The following is a 20,264-nucleotide window of genomic DNA, read 5'->3' as shown; positions in this document are numbered from 1 at the left end:
TACTTTTCGGTGTTTCCACATATCTGAGAGAACAATCTCGACATCTCCTCCACCGGGCAGTTTCCCAGTGGCCAGAATAAAAGCCTGGTGGGCGTGTTCCAAGGCCGAGGCCCGCGTTGGACCGCGCCAAGGGTGGGGAAACCCACCCTGTGTTGAGTAGCAGGTATAAAGAGGCCTGCTGCTGCCGCTGGGCTGCACCAGCTTTGCAAGGGGCAAACTCGCTTCTGATCTGCCCGCAACTGTGCCAAGCACCGGTCTGAGCACCACGGAGATGGCACCCGTTGGAGGCAAAAAGGCCAAGAAGGTGAGTCTCCAGAAAGCCCGACGGCGTTCTCCAATCCCACTCACCCGCAGGGCACCCACCCTCAGCAGCGTAGGGGGACCCTCAGAGCCCGGCTGTTGACCCAGCGTCCTCCAACCCACCGCGTTCGGGCCAGAAGGTGTTTCCAAAACTTCGGAGTGACCCTGTGGCATCTGAGTCCGCCCCCGGGCACTCACAGCCCAAAGCGCGCCCTGGACCTAAGTGACCCTTCTCTACCCAACTGAGGCATCCCCGACTCGAGGGCTCCCCCAGAGCTTCAAGACTCAACCCCTTCTGAGTCCAGCCCCGCAAGACCAGAGAACTCCCCGCGACAGGCGCGATTTTCCGCTTCCAGGGCGGGGCACAGGCTGGTGGCCCGCGCGCCAGGCAAGAAGGGAGCAGAGCCTGTGCCGCGCGGCGCCGGCGGGAAACGGTCCTGCGGGTAGCGCGCTCCTCCCCACCCGCTTCCCGCTGCGCGTGCGCGCCGCACCCCAGGCTCAGGCGTTGGTGGGCCGATGGTAGGTTTCTTTCGCGATTTGTCTCAACTACCGCAGGAGAATGAGCAGAGTGGCTGTAAGATGTTGAGGAAGGGCTGTTGATAAGACTGTAAACACCTAAACCCCAGCAGTTCTTGCTCCTGGTTTCCAGCAGCCCAGGGGCTTGCTGGGGTGAGTGTTTTCCATCCACATGGTCTATCTTCATCTAGTTCAGAGAATGGATGGATGGACGGATGGGAAGATAGAGAGGAATGGCGGGAGGAAGGAATATACTTGAGCCCTTGGTGCCCCCAGGCCCAGTCCCAAACCTGGCACCACAGAGGCCCTCGGAAAATTGTTGGAAGGCAATGGGACCACATCCACTTACTCCCTTGGCTGTGAGGACCAGGAGGGCCAGAACCCGGAACACCACCCATCCACCCTACCCCAACCCCGCCCTGTTGTGCCCAGTTTCTAAGGAATGACCATCAAATCAAAAAGACTCCACACAGGGAAAAAGAATAATCAGGTATTTTAAATACCATACCCTATTAATGGAAGGTGTGAGGAGTGTGTTGAAAGGACGAATGATTAGGGCTGAATGAACCCAGTTCAGGTAGGTTGAGAATTGCTGCCAATTCATAAATCCACTGGAAAGATTGAGTCCTCTGGAGATTTAATTAATATTTTTTCTTGGTGTGGCTCCATTTTCATAGCCGTGGATTCTAACCCATTCCCCAAACTCAAAACTCAGAACAAGAATTATCTCTAAAGATTTATCTAAGCCACAGATGAACATAATGGGGAGAAAAGTTTCCTTAGTAACCTTGTTTCCATATCAGCTTAAAACATGAACCATAATGCATCTACATATTTGAGTTTAAAGTATGTTTCAAAGATAACACATATTCATTATTACCAACTGATAAAAGTACAAAGTACAGTGGCTACTACTTTTCCATATATATTCTACTAGTTTGTTTTCTAGGCAAATGGGTACTTTTTAAACAAAAATGGGCTGATATTGCACATACTGTTCTGTAATACCTTTTCACAAAACAACATCTTTTTTTCCTAGCATATTGCACTTTTAAAATCTGTAGTCCAGGTAATTGAGAAATATAGTAGACTCTGAAGAGGTAGTATATGCAGCTATAGTTGCTGGACAGATTTATAATCAGCATAGTAATGGAATCACCAGTGTCCACCACTACCAGATATGAGATTCTTAGCTATGCTATGTGTTAAAAATGTCATGGTACTAAAATTTGAAGCATAATTTTAATGAGAGTTGTTATTAACTGCCAAAATCTCATGAATTATTTCACCCAAATGAAAGTTAGTAGAAAGTCGTATCTCTTTTATATGACCCTTGTTCATGTTTTTGATTTAACTGTGTATATGCAGATATACATATATACATTATGTGTGTCTATATGTATATTATATAAAGAATATATATATATATTTATACACACACACACACACACACATACACACACACATACATACACACACATTTTGTTAGTTGGGTCAAAATAATCAAAAGTTATAGTTTTAGTATCTTGACATCTATTTTATTTTTATTATTGTTATTAGTACTAGTAGTAATATTGGAGATTGCGGATGCTTTATCACTGAGCCATTCCAGCCCTTTTTTAAGTTGCTTAGGGCCTCACTAAGTTGCTGAGTGTGGCCTTGAACTTAAAATTCTTCTTGCCTCAGCTTCCCAAATCAATGGAATTACAGGTGTGCACCACTACACCCATCCAGATTATAGCATTCAGACACATTGTAATAATGACATTTGGATTTCAGAATTACATGTGAGCAATTCTATATTTTTGTAGTTGTATTTTAACTATAGACTTCCAGACTTGGAATTTTTTTGATCCAAAAGGAGTATTAGAGAGCAGATAATTGACTTACTCCTCTAAGGTGAAAATGGCAGCTGCTTCTTCTCTCTGAGTGCTTGCTGTTCAAATGGTCTGGGGTGGGGCTGTGAAAGGGAAGAGGGTTAAAATAAGGGAGGCTGTAAGAATATAGAAAGGAATTTGGGTGCAAAACCCTATGGATGCCTCCAGCAGATTTATGTGGCCCTTGTTATATATGCATTTGTTTTAGCTGCTGGTATTGCTAGTAAATGGAACATAGTTGGTACATTCCAAGTTATTCCTTTACCCTTCACAGTTTCTTCAGGGTTTTCTCAACCTCCTCCACCTTATTAAAAATCAAATCTAGATATCACTTAAGGATAAGAGTCAGGAAGATTCCTTTAGTTTGGGAGACAGTGTATAAATTTCTTAGGAACTCTTGGCTTTCATTCCTCATTTGGAAAATCAGAGCAGGTGCCCTAAAGTGACTTTAAGAATAAAAAGATGCCTTTTATTCTTAAAGTCTATGGTTCTTTGAAGTTAAAAAATACAATTATAATAGTAAATTATTGTCTCATCTATAAACCCCTTTTAAAATATTCCATTCAAAATTTATCTCTTAAACATAAACACTAGGTGATTCTTGCCTGGTATTGTAGGATGGAGTAGGTATGGCAAACAGGCTGGAAATACTTGTATTTGTCTCTTCCCTGTTCCTGGCATGGAGTACAGAATGTGCATATTCCCAACTTTCTGGATGCATAACATAGCTGCTGTTGTGGAAAATGAATTTTAATAGCAAAGAGAAGGATCTTTTAAATTACTTGATCACATTTGTGCTAGAATCTTCTTCCTTCTGCCTTTACTAAGTGACTTGTAACTTTTCAGTCTTCTAAATGCCCTAATAGTATTATATGCCACTTTGACCTCTTTAACGATTTTAATGCTTGTTTTAGTTCATGGATAGTGTAAGAAGATTAACAATCACCATTTTAAGAATGTGCGCTAAATGGGTGGAGCTGTAGCTTAATAAAAGGCATTTGCCTAGCATTCGTGAAGCCCTGGGTTCAATCTCTAGCACTGAGAGGGAGAAAAAACACAACAACAACAACAAAATATGTGCTTAAGTATAGTGAGTACAGTTTATAACAATTTATTCTAATTTTATAAAGATCCAGAAGAGAGAAGTTCAAAGGTTCCCATCACAAAGAAATGGTAAATGTTTAAGGAGATTGAAATATCAATCATCCTGATTTGTCATTATGCATTATACACATGATTGAATTATCACACTGTGCCCCAGAAATATGTACAATTTTTTAAATTGTACATATTTTTTAATTTTAATTTTGAATGAAAAAAGAATATGTACTACAGTATAGATTTGAGGCTTTACAACAAAATCATTTAGTTTAATCCCTTAGCAGATGGTTCTTCAAACATAATATCCTCCCACTGTAATACTCTTCAAATACATTTTTTTTCTGTCATGCTGGGGATTGAACCCAAGGCTTCAAGCAACTGTTCTAACTGAACTTCACCCCTAGCCCAAATACTCTTTAATGTGTTCTGAAAGATACCCACACATGCCAGTCACATACACAAGAATACACAAATTTCCATTATGTGAGTGTTCTGCCATAAATTGATGTATAAAATACGGATATTTTGGGAGAAATCATACTTCTCAAGAATAGTTTTTAAAATGGTAAATTGTCTTAAAAACTCAAGTAACTCTCTTCCCCTTGTCTGGAATTTTAGGGCATCCTAGAACGTTTAAACGCTGGAGAGGTTGTGATTGGAGATGGAGGATTTGTCTTTGCTCTGGAGAAGAGGGGCTACGTAAAGGCAGGACCCTGGACCCCGGAAGCTGCTGTGGAGCACCCTGAGGCAGGTTAGTGCAGAATCTATTCTAAGTTCTCATGATGAGCACTATGTGATCTAAGCTCAAGAGTAAACTATCAAAGAGTGGCATGTGTACAACATTTTCCAGCTACATGTCATGGCCTCCTGGGTACTACTAGCAGTGTTATAGATTCACATGTTGGATAGCAAAACAGCCCTTCATGATGCATCAGCTGTCCACTTCCTGGGCCCTGCCAGGAAGTGATGAGTCTAGAACCTAGATGAGCCTAGAACCTGGCTCACTACCTTCCTCTGTGTCCCTCTTCCCTCACCAGTTTGGATGATTTCAGTTTCCATACAGATGATCTTTTCAGCACTTTCCTGTAGTGCCTGAGTCTCCTCCTGTCTCCTGTGAACATTTTCTTCACCACCACCAAAGAGACCCACTCCTACACTTTGTCATCACCAAGAGCTGTCCACCATTTCCCACCTTCTGCTCACTCTGGTACTCCCACTCCTCCGCCTCATCAAGTCAGCCCTTTATCCACATCGGTTTAGTGTACAATCCATTCTCCCCATATGTCCACCCTTTTCTTCTCATCCACTTACTGTCCGTGGTCTCATGTCATAATCACTGTCCTGTCTCCATTGTTTATTTGCCAACAAGTTCAATTTATGTCAAATTAACCCAGTCCTATTTAAATTTAAATGTAAATATCTACCTCTTCTACACCTACACCCATGTGCCTTAGACTCACTCATTTTTGACCACAAATCTCTGATGTCCAGGAGAGGAGGTGGGAGGGAACCTGGGGTAATAAATGCTGTCTTCCAAGGCAGAAGCCTCTGAATGGTCTTCAAGCAAGAGGTAAGTGTTCTTCTTTAAAAGGAAGGAATGGGCCACTTCTGCAGGCTCAGAGTGTTTAGGAAGGATCTGGGTTTTTAAGGTTCTTGGATGGGTTCACCTATATGTCTTCACCCCCAGCCTCGGGGTCCCATATATTCCTAATCAAGGCACTGACTTTAGTATTACAGGCTTTCTGGTTGACAGTTCAACTTCTCTGGACTTCTACTCCTATATACCTTAGTCCAGAGCCAGATCTTCAGCTCTTTCTGCTCTCTAGTTTCACAAAATGGGTCTCCTTATGTGCCACCCAGGAGGCTCTCAGACTTTCATACTGGTACTTAGGTTGGAGATAATTTACTCTTAGGCTTTCATTATTTTCCTCCAGTGCACCAATGGTACCCAACAGTAGCCATTTGATTCTATAGTCCTTATAATTACTACTTCCTCCAAACCACTCATACATCTGAATACATGCATACTTTCTCATAAATCTGCTGGTGCACACCTTCCCAGAAGCAGCCCACCCCAGTTCACCACAGTTTAATGTTTTTAATAGTAGCATCCCTAGAGCATGCAAGGAGTTGTCAAAAGCCTCCTGCCTCCAGTGATGGGGGATACTCATTCGTATCAGAGTTATTACTGGCCTCAGGGAGCTCCAACTCCAAAATGACAGTTTCTAGTTGTTTCCTAGGACTTGTCCTGAATTCAACTCTTGCAGGTCAGGCCATCCAGAAACAAATTCTGTTTGTTTGGAGATTCATGTGCAGGAATTTTATTGGGGAGTGCTTTTAGGAAACAATGCCTGTAAAGGAGTGAGAGAAACAGTGTTGGACATGGGGAGGAATTATACTGGGATACAGTTATATCAGAGGCCTCAGCCAGCCTTCTGGAACTCTAGTGGTAGACAGGTCCTTTTGAGTTGTCCCATATTGAGGTAAGATGGTTGGTGTCCTTTGCCTACCAATAGAAGTCACACCTGCAAGCTGTCAGTTCTCCCTGCATGAGTGGACTGAACCCTGGGCAAGGGAGCTCCCTCTGACCTTGGATACATTTGGAGAATATTCTACCTGGGCGCTTTCAGCAGCCAGTGCTATGGTCCACTGCAGAAAAGAGACACATGGGCTGAGGATCTGAGAGCCTACAGCATCAGCCACCTGGCCTCTGTTCTGTCCTCTCGAGCATGTTCACATCATCCCACTTAGACCTTCATTCTGTTCCCTCTCCCAACTCTTCCTCTGTGTTTATAGAACCCATGTCTCAACATCAGCATTACTTCAGAAAGGCCTTCCCTGTGTGCTTAACCTAAATTAGCCCCATGGTCATCCTTGATTATCTTTATTACCTCTGTATTATTCTATCTCACTTTCTTGATGGCACTGAATTATCTGTTTATTATTAGTCTTTATTTGTCCACCTGTATTGGAATGAAAACTCATTGTTCAATGAAGTATCCCTTAGAACAATCAAGGTCTGGCACATGTGATTGAGTGAACGATGGATTCCAGTTACAGAGCTAGACTAAGCAAGGGGAGAGAGATGGGACTTCTCTGACCAGTTTGGATAGTATACTGGAAGGAAGGATTTTAGAAGATCTTCCTCGTCTGGAAAAGAGGGAGGTGAGAGAGGCTGATGGCTTTGTTTCAGAGGATAGCCTTGGACAGATATGGAAGAAGGGGATGTAAGTATTCTGTATATGCCTGAGGTGAGAAGGCAGGATGAAAGCATGGACTTGAGCATGCTCAGATTACCTGTACAGATGTTGAGTCTTTGAGATGAAAGTAGAGAAAGTTTCAGTGACTTATATAAGAGGAACAGTTCTTTTTTATGATCATTAAAAATATATATATTTTGTCAAACTCAGTGATAAATGATGGAAACTAACAATGCACATGAACAGTTAAGATCTACCTCACAAAGTTGTTAGGAAGGTTAATTAAGTTATATGGGAAGTATTTAAAATAACGCCTGGCAATCATAAACAACATATGTATTCCTACTGTTATTAAGTTGACTGAGTTGTATCTTCTCTCGATAGTATTCTTGCGTTTATTAACCTGTTTCTGCTAGAAAAGTACAAAACTTATTTCTTCCAAAAAAGAACAGAAGTATAAACCACACAGTCCCTAAACAGTACCCAAAGTAAAAGATCTATATTCACAAGGTACAACCCAGCAAATGTACACAACTTTCATATTTCCAAAAAGAAGTAGAAATTATGCTGTGTTCTATCCTTGTAAAAAAAAGAAATATAGAACTGAGAATCTCACATTGTAATTTCACCAGTGAAGTTTGTTAAAAATTACAGATTCCTGGGCCCCACTTATGAAAATTCAGCTTCATTAGGTCTGTGAAGTAGTCCAGGAACCTGTATTTACAACCATCACCCCAAGGTGATTGTGAAATGACTGCACCTGAAGAAGCTTTGCACTAAAGGGCTTTTAGGAGCACAGTGTAATGGTGGCTAAGAACCTTGAATGAAGATTTCACATATCCCCATGGTTTGCTTTCTATGGTCTGCTTGCCAGGTGAAGTTCCGGGTAAAACATTTCTTGGGCAAAACCACTATGATGAATTTAACTCTTGCCTGGACCATGCCATGTAGACCAAATAAAACTATTATTATAAACCACAAGTTCTAATTTTATGTCACATTTTTTAAAAAGCTTTTCAGGGGCTGGGTGGGGGTGTGGCTCAGCAGTAGAGCGCTCGCCTAGCACATGTAAGGATCTGTGTTCGATCCTCAGCACCACATAAAAATAAATAAAATAAAGATATTGTGTCCAACTAAAATAAAAAATTTAAAAAAAATTTTCATACTACGGGAGCTCAAAAGAAATTATTCTGGCATTTTCTTTGATTCTATTAGTATAGAAATAGCACATTTTATCTCTTGGCTAGCTGACTCCTTGTTATTTTGAGCTTGTCTGGGTGTGTCAAGCATTTTTTTGCTTTATGTTTTCTTCTGGGAAGTTACATGATTTTCGAGAATTAATGGAAAATCCATGATACCAAGTCTTTCAATTTAATCCCTTCTGCCACAGACCAAATCCCATATGGTATTTGATTCTGCCAGCATTCAGCTCAAATTCTGTCAAGCACAGTGGACCACAGGATGCATCAGAAAAGACAGGTCTCCTGTAACGCACCTTCATAGGACCATCCCCACAGGACGGTGATTGTATTTTGCCTTTGGGGGCTAGGTGAAAGGTGTGTATAACAGTCATACTCTGAAGAAGAGGAGTAATCTGTTTTCATGCTGTTTTCTGCAAATGAAGCTGTTTATCTGTAAGTGCAAAGATAATTTAGACTGAGTGGTAGCTAGAATTGACATAGATTCCCCAAAATTTCCTTGCAAGTTGGACTTCATCTGAAACATTTTACATGTCTGGTGCCTGGACCTAAGTTTTTAGGTGGTAAGAAAGGTAAGGATATGCTGCAGGTCCGCAAATCCCTTATCCAAAACATGTTGGGACCAAATGTGTGATGGAATAGAGAAATTTGGGGATTTTAGAAAGTTAATACAGTGAGTATGTGTATATTATATAACACTCCCATTGGGCTCTACACCACATTAATACTTTTTTACATTGACATCTATGTCTACCCACACTAACTGGGAATCATAAGCAGCATATGTATTACTACTGTTATTAAGTTGACTGAGTTCAACCTTCGTGTTCATTCGGGTCACATGTTGCTCCCAAATGATTTTGTTGCAGACATATTATTCTAATGAAGATTAGAATTTTACTTGACCATTTAGGATTTGCTTTGTAATTTCAAATACTTGCATTTCTCATGCTAAATTGACAAGGTTAATTTCTAACTATGTATGTATATAACCATGTAACACTGTTCATTTAGCTTCCATAATGTTAAAATAACACTACCATAATGAGGCATTGAAGACCATAAAATAAAAGTAATTAGTATAAGTGATATTGTGTCATGGGGACCAGACACATCCTATTATTGGCTAGAGGATGGATCTAGGAACCATATGATAAAGGAAAACAAGAAATGGAAGTTGAAAGGATATCCAGAAACTGTCAGCTTATTTCTCCTGCTTAAATTTATGCTCAAAACTCTGATTCTTGCACCCAGTGGAAGCAGCATTGAGTTTGGCAATGAATTCAAGTTGGCTGGGTCTGGAGCATCTTGGGGAATTTGCAGTTATAATTGGCCCCAGGTGAATCTCAAGGGGAGTCAAACTTAGAGAAGCACCCATCCATCTAGCTAAAGCACGTTTGCAGGAGTTGCTAGGAGACCCCAGATCTACCTCTTTACTAATCCCCAAGATGTGCAAATACCAAGCAACTAGAAATCTAAGTAGTTGTAGTTGTTTTCATGTTTATTTAGAGCCTTTTGAAAACAGAAATTATACCTTTCCTTGTGCAATCTCCTAGTTCGCCAGCTTCATCGAGAGTTTCTTAGAGCTGGATCGAATGTTATGCAGACCTTCACCTTCTATGCCAGTGAAGACAAGCTGGAGAACAGGGGAAACTATGTCTTGGAGAAAATATCCGTGAGTACAACCAGCCTGAGATGCTGTAAAAGGCATCACAGATACACCACATCACTCAGAAAAATAAGAGCCTCGTCAGAGTTTTGTTTTATTTCTACTACTACAAAAACACTTGTGAATAACACTCTTGGGCTTTAGCTGGAATCTCTGAAATTAACAGAAAGGCTTCTAGTGAGGAGTTATTTAATAATCATTGTCCCAGTCTCGTGTTAAATTGCTGAGTAAAGAGGGCATCCTTACAAATTCGTACATCCTTACCCTCTTACAGAGTATAGGAAAGACAATAAACCCAAGGAGTCAGTAAACCTGGAATAGGGCCTGACTCAGTTACAACCAGCTTTGTGTTATTGGGCAACCTTTTACCCACCAAAGCTGTTCATCTCCAATATGAACAGAGAGTTCTAACTGAGTTTATATGATCTACAGTTCTGTGGTTTGGTGGTTTTATTGTTTGTTTTTTAGGATAGGGATGAGGGTCCTGTTGTTTTTTGTTTGGGGCGGGTGATGAGTTGGAATTCAGGGCCTCCCATGGGCTAGCCAAGTACTTAAGTCCCAGCTGGCTCAGTGGTGTGCCTATAGTCCCAACTACTATGGAGGTTGGAGCAGGAGGATCCCTTGAGCCCAGGACTTTAAGGCCAGTCTGCACATCATAGTCCCCATTTTAAAAAACAGAAACAAACCCACCCAGCACAGTGGCACACACCTGTAATCCTAGTGACTCTGGAGGCTGAGGAATGAGAATCTCAAGTCGAAGGTCAGCCTTGGAAATTTAGCAAAACCCTGTCTCAAAATTAAAAAAAAAGAAAAGGTTTGTTGTTGCAGTTCTGTGGAAAAGCATCCCTAGGTTCAATCCCTAGTACAAAAAAAAAAAAAAAGTTCAGTACCAAGTTTTACTGTTTACATAATTTGAAAAGATTATTTATTTATTTATTTAAATTAATGATTTATACATTTATCAATCACTTAAGAAAATACATAACAAAAAGTCCTGAATTTGTTGTGATTTTAATTGAGGTTTAATCTTATTAATCATAAATTAGCCAATCCTTATTACCACCACCACCTTTATTTGCACTCATCTCAATGCAGCTTAGACACTAGAAGATACCAGATTAGATCCCTGCGTGTAAAAACTCTGACCCTCTCACAGATCTTTGGCCTAAGGCTATATCTCAGACACCACTATTAGATTTATTGTTGTTATCATTATTATTAGTGTTGTTTTGGAAACTACTCAACTTGGTAAAGCATTGCCCCACTCCATAGCCGTCCTTTTCTGGGATGAAATCTCTATCATAAACATAAAACCAAGATGTGCAGTCTGAATATTTTTTTTCATTTTCACATGAAATTTAGGTGTATCCTATTTTCTCCCATTTTAGGGGCAGAAAGTCAATGAAGCAGCTTGTGACATCGCCCAGCAAGTGGCTAATGAGGGAGACGCTTTGGTTGCAGGAGGTGTGAGTCAGACACCTTCATACCTCAGCTGCAAGAGTGAAACTGAAGTTAAAAAAATCTTTCATCAGCAGTTAGAAGTCTTTATGAAGAAGAATGTGGACTTCCTTATTGCAGAGGTAAACACAGCTGTGATCAAAGATAAGACAAGGACACTTGATGCATTTTTCTCTACCTTTTGCTCTTGTGTGGGGTTAGGTGCCAATCATGACAAGTTAATGGTAACATTTCATTTTTGAAATCTTTTTCCAGCTTAAGGATTCTGCTAAATTTGATTTAGCTGACTCAAATGGTGTTTTTCAAACTTTCTGACTGCAAGTCACACTGAGAAATCGCCATACCATTCTATTCTGTGTTAAAAATGCTTGATAACATAATTGTCACTGGATGTTTTATAGATGAATGTTCTCGTTGTTTTGTGGGAAAACATGATTAAAAGTATGCTAAACTTGTTTCAGTATTTTGAACATGTTGAAGAAGCTGTGTGGGCAGTGGAAGCCTTAAAGACATCTGGAAAACCAGTGGCAGCCACCATGTGCATTGGCCCGGAAGGAGATCTGCATGGCGTGCCCCCTGGCGAGTGTGCAGTGCGCCTGGTGAAAGCAGGTGAGGATAGATTTCCTTTGGTCCGCAATTACGCAGTCTTCTCAAATAACACACAACCAGGTACAGTGGTACAGGCTAACCCTAGCAACTCAGGAGGCTGAAGCAGGAGGATTTGCAAGTTAAAAATAAAATTAAAAAAATAAAGGCAGGGGTGGGGGGACTAGCTCAGTGGTAAGGCACCCCAGTTTCAATTTCCAGTACCAAACAAAATGGAAACAAAAAAATATATTGAATAACATACAAAATACACAGACTCCTTTGGTTAACAGGAAAACCAGTAATTTACTTTTTTTTCTTTTTTACGATTCTGCTAATAATAATATCACCATTGAGTTCCTAATGAAAAAAAGTTTACACACACACACACACACACACACACACACACACAGGTACACCAGCTATTTGAAAGGAGCAACTGGATCTGTGCTGGTGATTTAATACCTAGAAGTGAGAAGAATGTTTTGGCAAGTCAAAACAAACATTAGCCAGGTGCAGTGGTGCACACCTATAATCCCAACAACTCAGGAGGTTGAGACAGGAGGATTGCAAGTTTGAGGCCAGCCTCAGCAACTTAGCAAGGCCCTGCCTCCAAATAAGAAATTATAAAGGGCTACTGATATAGCTCGGTATTGTAAAGCACCTCTGGGTTCCATCCCTGTACCAAAAAAGGAAAAGAAAAGAAACATTAGAATAAGTTGCCTCAAGTAGAGGTCGTTAAATATTAATAACTTCCAAGTTTGTTGCCCTCTTTGCCAAAGTTTTTCCATTCTCATAAATTGCTAGTGTACTTTGCTTTTTGTAATTGGTATAATAAATCAAAAAAATATTTGATATGAAACACTGACCACCTAATCTATCTTTTTATACAGTTTGTATTCCCAACATTGCATTTCATTTCAATTAGGATAAACTCACTGTTTTCAAAACTGCCTCATTTGAAATGTAAGGAATAACTGTCAGGGGAAGAGTCCTGCTCACTCTGTGAAACAGAGAAATTTTGACTAGTGATTTATTTCCTTTCTGATTCTTATCCAACTCCTGATTTTTCATAAAACTTTCTTGTCTTCAACAATAACAAATATTTAAATTTATTAATAAAATCACAAAATCCCAATTTCTTTATGGGACATATAAAAACAGAGTTGGGGGAAGCAAGTGAATTATTTTCAAAAGATCAGAGGAGACCTTTGTCATTGCTGCTGTTCATTGGCAGAGGTACCTGGCCTACATCTGATCCTTCCTCTTTTAGCTCAGAGTCAGAGGCTGCTGTTGTTGACATCGTTGTACACTGTGCATGTCCTCCACAACCCTGCCCCTTTCTCCTATTTATCTATTTAATGTCTCACTATATTATAAGATCCATAAAGGTAGAGACTGTGTCTGCTTGGCTCAGCACAGAAGACCCTGGTGCCTTGCACAGTGAACAGCACATCATAGGTAGTTAATAAACATCTACCTAATACATCTAGTACATTTTCCAATGTTTCAATGTTTAGTTCAAATTCTTCTTCTCCTTCTCCTTTTCCTCCTTTCCTTCTTCTTTTCCTTTTTCTCTTCTCCTTTTTAATGGTCCTGGGGACCAGAACCAGGCCCTTACACATGCTGGTCAAACACTCTATCACTGAACTGCTTTGTGTATTCTACTTCCATGATCATTCCTGCCCCAAGTGATCACTCCCTACTCTCAACCCTTTCATTTATTCCTCTCATTTGGAATATCCTCAGTTGACGTTTTCCCATCTGTAAAAATGTTAATAGAACTCTGTGATCAAATATATAATGCTATGCTAAACTAAATTAGGCACCTTTCTTTACTACAGAATTGATTAAAACCTTTGATATATTCATATGTATTGTCAGTCTTCAAGAAGTAGATGTAGTAAATAGTCACTGCCTAATTTAATTAATCATAAAACCTTATTTTTATGGACCAAACCTTAGAAAGTGCTGAAATTAATTATAAAATTCTTGGAGTTAGGGACTGTGTCCTGTATTTATTTTTCTCTCCAACCTCTTGCAAAGAACCCTATACCTAACGGCATCCAATAAATAGCTGGATATCCATTGTTATATATTGGATATCTATTATTATAAAACATATAGATATTTATTATCTATAAATAATAAGGTATTCAATAACTAGACAACATATGATTAATTAGTTCGCATAATAAAGTTAAGCAAGGAAAGAGAAACACTGGCAGCACAACATCCAAAAAATAAATTAATTAAAATGTAGTCAAGAGCCAAGTGAAGGTGTTAGGTAAGCTGGTGAGTATTCAGGTGCGGTGCTCATTGAAAAGGTCAGGGTTAGAGAAAGAAACTAGGAAGAGATCCAGATACAAATTGCACTGAAACCCTGGACAAAAGAGAGAAAGTGTAAATAGAGAAGATGACTCAGTGGGATCCTGGGCACCCCAGAATTGAAAAGGATTCAGCATGTAACACCCCAAAAAGCAGCAAAGGAGGTGAGAGCAACACTCAAAGAGTGTGGGGGTCTAAGCTAAGAAAGAAGGAGGGTCAGTAGAGATCGTTTGCTACTGAGATATACACTGCTGGATTTGGCACAGTTGAGGTCATTGGCAACCTGTCAGTGACAGGAGTGAAGTCTAAGTGGACCAAGAATGAAGAACAAACAGCAGACTTGGCTCAGTCAGGACCACTGAGACACCTACCACTGAACACTGGATGCCAAAGGTTGTGGCATCAGTGGAATTGCTCCTGGCATCTGAATGTGGTGTCACTATCCAAAAAGAATCTCTCCTGCCCTTATTCTTGTTATCTCTATGATAAAGTACAAAATCTTAGGACATGAGCCCATCCAAAAGAAGGTCCTTTTTGGAATGGATACAGCCCAAGAGTCCTTCAACAAATGAATGAATAAACAAAATGTGATATATACGTGCAATGGTATATTACTTGGCTATAAAATGGGATGTGGCTTTGATAGATGTTACAACAGGATGAATCCTGGAAACAGGCTAAATGAAATAAGCCATTTACAAAAGGGCAAATATATAATTTTAGGTTACAAAATATCTAGAATGGGCAATATAGGAGACATAATTAGTGGTTATGAGGGACATGTAAGAGGAGGGGAAAATTGGGAATTGTTTAATGGTCATGGGGTTTCTCTTTGGGGTGATGAAAAATTTTGTAAATAGTGATGAAGACTGCACAAGATTGAGAATATAACTAATGCCACTAAATTGTTCACTCAAAAAATGACTAAGATGGACAATTTTATGATTGTCTATTTTACCAAAAATTTTAAAACTCCAAAAGAAAAAGTTCTAGCTGGGAATTCCTTCCATTTTGATAGGACAGAGTAATGTCATGTTGCCTCTTCAAATCGGCTAGTAGAGGAAATTTCCAGAATCATGTCTAACAAGTGCCATGATAAAACATCTTTGGTCCAGATCCAATTAAGTATATAATGACTATAAGGAAAGTTTTTTTGGGAAAAAAAAGAGTATCTAAAGCATTTTGTTCTCACTAAATCAAACTTCACAGCAACAAATTTTAGAAGAAAGCTTTAGGCAGACAGCTCCATATTGTTGTGAGTCTAGGAAGGCTAAAATGTAAATGAAAAGCTTGTCAAAATGATTGATAGGCTGTTAACTGTATTGATTAGCTCGAGTCAAAAGATTTTTAAGATTTTTTTTTCCAAACCACTAATCCTAGACAGAAAATTTCTTCTAGAAAACAGATTTCTGAAAAACTTTTTTCCTAAATTACTTTCTGTTACTGTGCCACAAAGCCTAGTGAAATTATTAAACGGGCCTGGTGATAGGGAACATTCATTTATGCCTCAAATGAGCAGCACTATGGTAAACACAGGTGCAATCTAGCAGCTGGGAGTGTTGAAAAATTATTGTGCTTGCAACATAATGTCAAACATTGAAAAATTGACTACTAAAATTTGAAGTAGAAAAAAACCTCTAATAATGATTTTTTTGGAAAAAAAGATGGACAGCCCAGTGCGCATAAGTGACACTTCAATTATACCAGACTCTTCAAAGCACTTTTCGCAGAAAGCACTTCCTGCTTGCTAGTAATCATTCTTGCTCACAGGTGAGATAGGTTTGTGGGGAGTGAGGACCAAATGCTACATTTCCAATCCATCATTCCAAATACAACCTTCCTGAAGAGGAGAGAATCGGGCCTACTGGTATTGGCACAGTCTAAAGTTAAGATGTTCTCCCCACTTGCAGGAGCCTCCATCGTCGGTGTGAACTGCCACTTTGACCCCACAATTAGTTTACAGACGGTGAAGCTCATGAAAGAGGGCTTGGAGGCCGCAGGGTTGAAAGCTCACCTGATGAGCCAGCCCTTGGCCTACCACACTCCTGACTGCGGCAAACAGGGATTTATTGATCTCCCAGAATTCCCGTTTGGTAAGACAGACATTTTTCTAAATTATCTCAATAGCTTTGCTTGATAAATTTCAAATAAATCTATGGTCAGAGAGCTTCTATCATAGTAAAGAAATGGCTGCATAGCTCCTCTTCTCTCGCCCCAAGTTTCTGTCCACTGCCAAAGCTCCCTTCCTGTTAGATGGCAGAAGAAGGGAAAATGGAACCAGCTATCAAAACCAAAGCAAAACTCTGAACTTTTTTTTAAAACTTACAATTTACATATTGAAAATTATACACATCTGAAGACTATTTATCTTGATTTTTTTAATAAAAAGAATTCAGACATAATGCCATTTATTACAGGATTGGAGCCCAGAGTTGCAACCAGATGGGACATTCAAAAATATGCCAGAGAGGCCTACAACCTCGGGGTCAGGTACATCGGTGGGTGCTGTGGATTTGAGCCCTACCACATCAGGGCAATTGCAGAGGAGCTGGCCCCAGAAAGGGGATTTCTGCCACCAGCATCTGAAAAACATGGCAGCTGGGGAAGTGGTTTGGATATGCACACCAAACCCTGGATTAGAGCAAGGTAAGAACCTCCCAATTTGCTAACCCAAATACATCTAGATTATGATTATGTCCATGTGAGGTCACTAAAAGAGTGCAACTAACTTGCATGTGAGGATGAAGAATTAGTCATCTTCCTTACATTTTCTCAGAGAGATGTTTATAGAACATCCTTATGGAGTGATTTCTAGAGAAAGCCTTAAGAATATAAAATGTGAAAAATCTAAGTAGCAATGAAATGTGATTTTGTGCTCCAGTAAAATACCATCCATGTGGTGGACACTAACATTGAATCACGTTGATTTTTTTAAGAGTTAAATATAACCGAAATGTAACAATACTAATTAAGTCTATTGGTGTCAAGAAACTCAGAGCTGGGAATGCAATGGTGACTAAAATAGGCAAGGTCTTTGCTCTCAGAGTTTACATTCCAGTGGGGGAGATAAATAAACAAGGAAATAAATTTCATATCAAACTTTGCACCAGGCATAATGGCACACCCCTGTAATCCCAGTGGCTGGGAAGACTAAGGCTGGAGGATCACAAGTTCAAAGCCAAACTCTAACTTAGTGAGGCCCTAAGCAACTCAGCAAGACCCTGTCTCTAAATAAAATTTTAAAAAGGGCTGGGGATGTGGTTCAGTGGTTAAGCACCTCTGGGTTCAATCCCTGGTACTAAAATAACAACAACAAAAGAAAACATCACACTTTGCTAGGCCCTAGGAATACTGTAAAAACAGAAATATGTAATCGCTGGCCTATAGACTTGTTTGCTGGTGAAAAATGAATAAGAAAGCCATGTGGTAATTACTTCGGTAGAGGCATGGATTAAAAAAAAAGTTACAAGAGAAAAAAATAAGTATCTCTGCCTAATAGATATTTTAGAAGGGGTATTTTGGGCTGAGTTTTGAAGGCTACTTAAGATTCTAGGTAGAAAAGGAAGGGAGCAGAGGATGGCACTCCAAGCACAGGGACCAGGTCTGCTCCATTCAGCAGACATTAATTGGACGCAGTAATCTGTCAGGCACCATTGTGGATGCTAAGCTAGCCCAAGGCACAGGCCTGACCCCAGTGAGTGAGCAACCTAGTGGGCAGACATTCAAATGGATAGGAATTTCAACAATGGAGACTTGCACAATAGTACAGGGGCTGAGTGATGGCCTTCAGGAGCAAAAGACAGAAGGGAATTAATGAAGGATGTCTATGAAAGCTGATGCCTGAGCTGAATTTTGAGGGATGGATTCCATGGCCAGACAAAGGAACAGCCTGCAGGAAAGTACTGAGAGGTGGAAAGAAGATGGTGCCTGGAGAAACTAGAATTCTAACAACAGTAGAGACAGAGTTTGGTAGAAGACATCGCTCCAGGAAGAGCAGGAGGAAGAGGTGTTTTATTATTCATGACTATGACGACACATGACCTCATCCCAGAGGTAATGAGGAGCCTGTAGAGGCTCACACAGCTCAGGGTAAGGGTAGATGAGCAAGTTGTCAAACTCTAATCATTTGCCCAGAAGGCTTCTAGACATTATGAGGTTCGAATCAGAAGGAGAAAATGGGAATTGAAAGAAGAACTGAAATGAATCTACAGGTTATAGATGCCAAAGCCATCCTGAGTTTGGAGATGAGCAAAACCTGTGGACGGAGCCAGTCCATGAGTGTCACAATGTGGAGACAGAGAGGTTGCATCAACTGGAAGGAATATATCCCCACTCTAAATTCTAAGGTTTTAATCCCTGTGTGTTGTAGACCTACATATTCTTTGGAGGGTTAAAGGTCTTAGTCTGAATTATTAAATGGCTTTAATGGACATACTCTCAGAGTCAAAGATGGCTTCAGGCTCTGGTGACCTAGAGCCCCATGCTGGGGGAGAAGTCTGATATGTGTTTTGTTCTCACAGGGCCAGGAAGGAATACTGGCAGAATCTTCGGATCGCCTCTGGAAGGCCCTACAACCCCTCCATGTCAAAGCCGGATGCCTGGGGCGTGACCAAAGGAACCGCTGAGTTGATGCAGCAGAAGGAAGCCACCACAGAGCAGCAGCTGAGAGAGCTCTTTGAAAAACAAAAATTCAAATCAGCACAGTAGTCACAATGCAATTATTTTGGGCAAATTCCTCTATGTTTGGGCCCCAGTGCGTACAAATAAGGAAAAGATGGTTAGAAGGCAATACTTGTGTTAACGCCAGCCTACACGTATAATTGGTATCAGCTAAACGAAGTAGAATTACAAATAGCACTTGACAGTTCTAAAAGTATGTTTTAGAAGTTGAGTTAGAAGCAAAAAAAGAAAGAAAAAAGAAATTTCAAACAGGTTTCCTAAGCACCCACTGTGTGTTTTGAGACCCTATCTCAAAATAAAACAAAAAGGCCTGGGGATGTAACTCAGTGGTAGAGTGCCCCTGGAATTCAATCCCCAGCACCACCGGGGAGGGGGGGGGACAGGAAAAGTAATTCAAACTTTAATTAAGAAATGATAGGCTTCCAAGGAGGATGAAATATGAACTGTCATATATGACACAGCAATCAGCCAGGGACAGATACAGTGCTATGAAAAATGACTTCCAACCTCTCTGAATGTGACACCCCATAAGAAATACCATTTATTTAATGATCCAGTAAAACATGTAACATAAACCAGGGAGTAAAATGTGTGTGATCCACTCTGATACTTTATATTCTTTTCCTTTTCATCCTACTTAATAAAACATTCTGGTTGTGACCATTCTAATTGATTTTTATGACCCACTAATGGATTTTGACCCAGTTTGAAAAACATTGCTATGGACTCTGATTATGGGAGACCATCCAAAGTAAGTTTATTCTTATAAGTCAATCCTATTAAGCTGATTATTAAGTATCTAAAGCCCACAGTCCTTCCCTGAGAGTTATAGGGTTTTATCTATTTCCCAGATCATGTCTCCCATTAAGACAGATGGGAAGAGGGAGAAGAGTTGGCACATAGGCTATCTCTGTCTCACTTAAAACTGCCAAATGCCTACCCAAATACCTCTGGTCAGGTTGAGGAGCAGTGAACTTTTGTTACTTTAATAGCTTAAAAAAACTATAATTAATTAATTAATTTTTTTAAAGTACAATAAGAAAACAGAGATCTTCCAAATGCTAGCCAGGATTCCTAGGTTGAGAACTGTGATGTTACAAGTCTGAAGACACAGGACAATTCACATAAAAATCACTAACCTTACCCTACGAGGAAAGAGTTCATGCTGCTTTGTAAACCTTCTTGGATTGATTGAACTGTTCTGTAATTGTAAATTTGGGGCCATTAAAAAAAAAGAAGACTCTCTTGCTTGTATTTGGTTCTTATTTTAGTTCTACAATTTGCTAAGTCCTATATAAAATCTCTATACCTCAATTTCTCCATCTATTAAAAATATTAACAACACTATCTA

The 20,264-nt window shown here is 40.0% G+C and overlaps 1 protein-coding gene across 1 annotated transcript; it reads left to right on the top strand.

Annotated features, from left to right (window-relative positions):
- The first annotated feature begins 271 nt into the window (after window positions 1-271).
- Window positions 272-18,940, top strand: Bhmt (betaine--homocysteine S-methyltransferase). The gene is made up of 8 exons (XM_076856064.1): window positions 272-304; window positions 4,413-4,545; window positions 9,750-9,868; window positions 11,251-11,442; window positions 11,782-11,929; window positions 16,144-16,326; window positions 16,651-16,879; window positions 18,754-18,940. Exons 1-8 carry the CDS (start codon window positions 272-274, stop codon window positions 18,938-18,940), a joined length of 1,224 nt encoding a protein of 407 aa, XP_076712179.1.
- Window positions 18,941-20,264: the final 1,324 nt, after the last annotated feature.

The sequence above is a fragment of the Callospermophilus lateralis genome, chromosome 5 (genome assembly GCF_048772815.1).
Source record: "Callospermophilus lateralis isolate mCalLat2 chromosome 5, mCalLat2.hap1, whole genome shotgun sequence".
Taxonomy (NCBI): domain Eukaryota; kingdom Metazoa; phylum Chordata; class Mammalia; order Rodentia; family Sciuridae; genus Callospermophilus; species Callospermophilus lateralis.
Note: the sequence above shows the minus strand (reverse complement) of the source record. Positions and strands in the feature narration are given on the sequence as shown.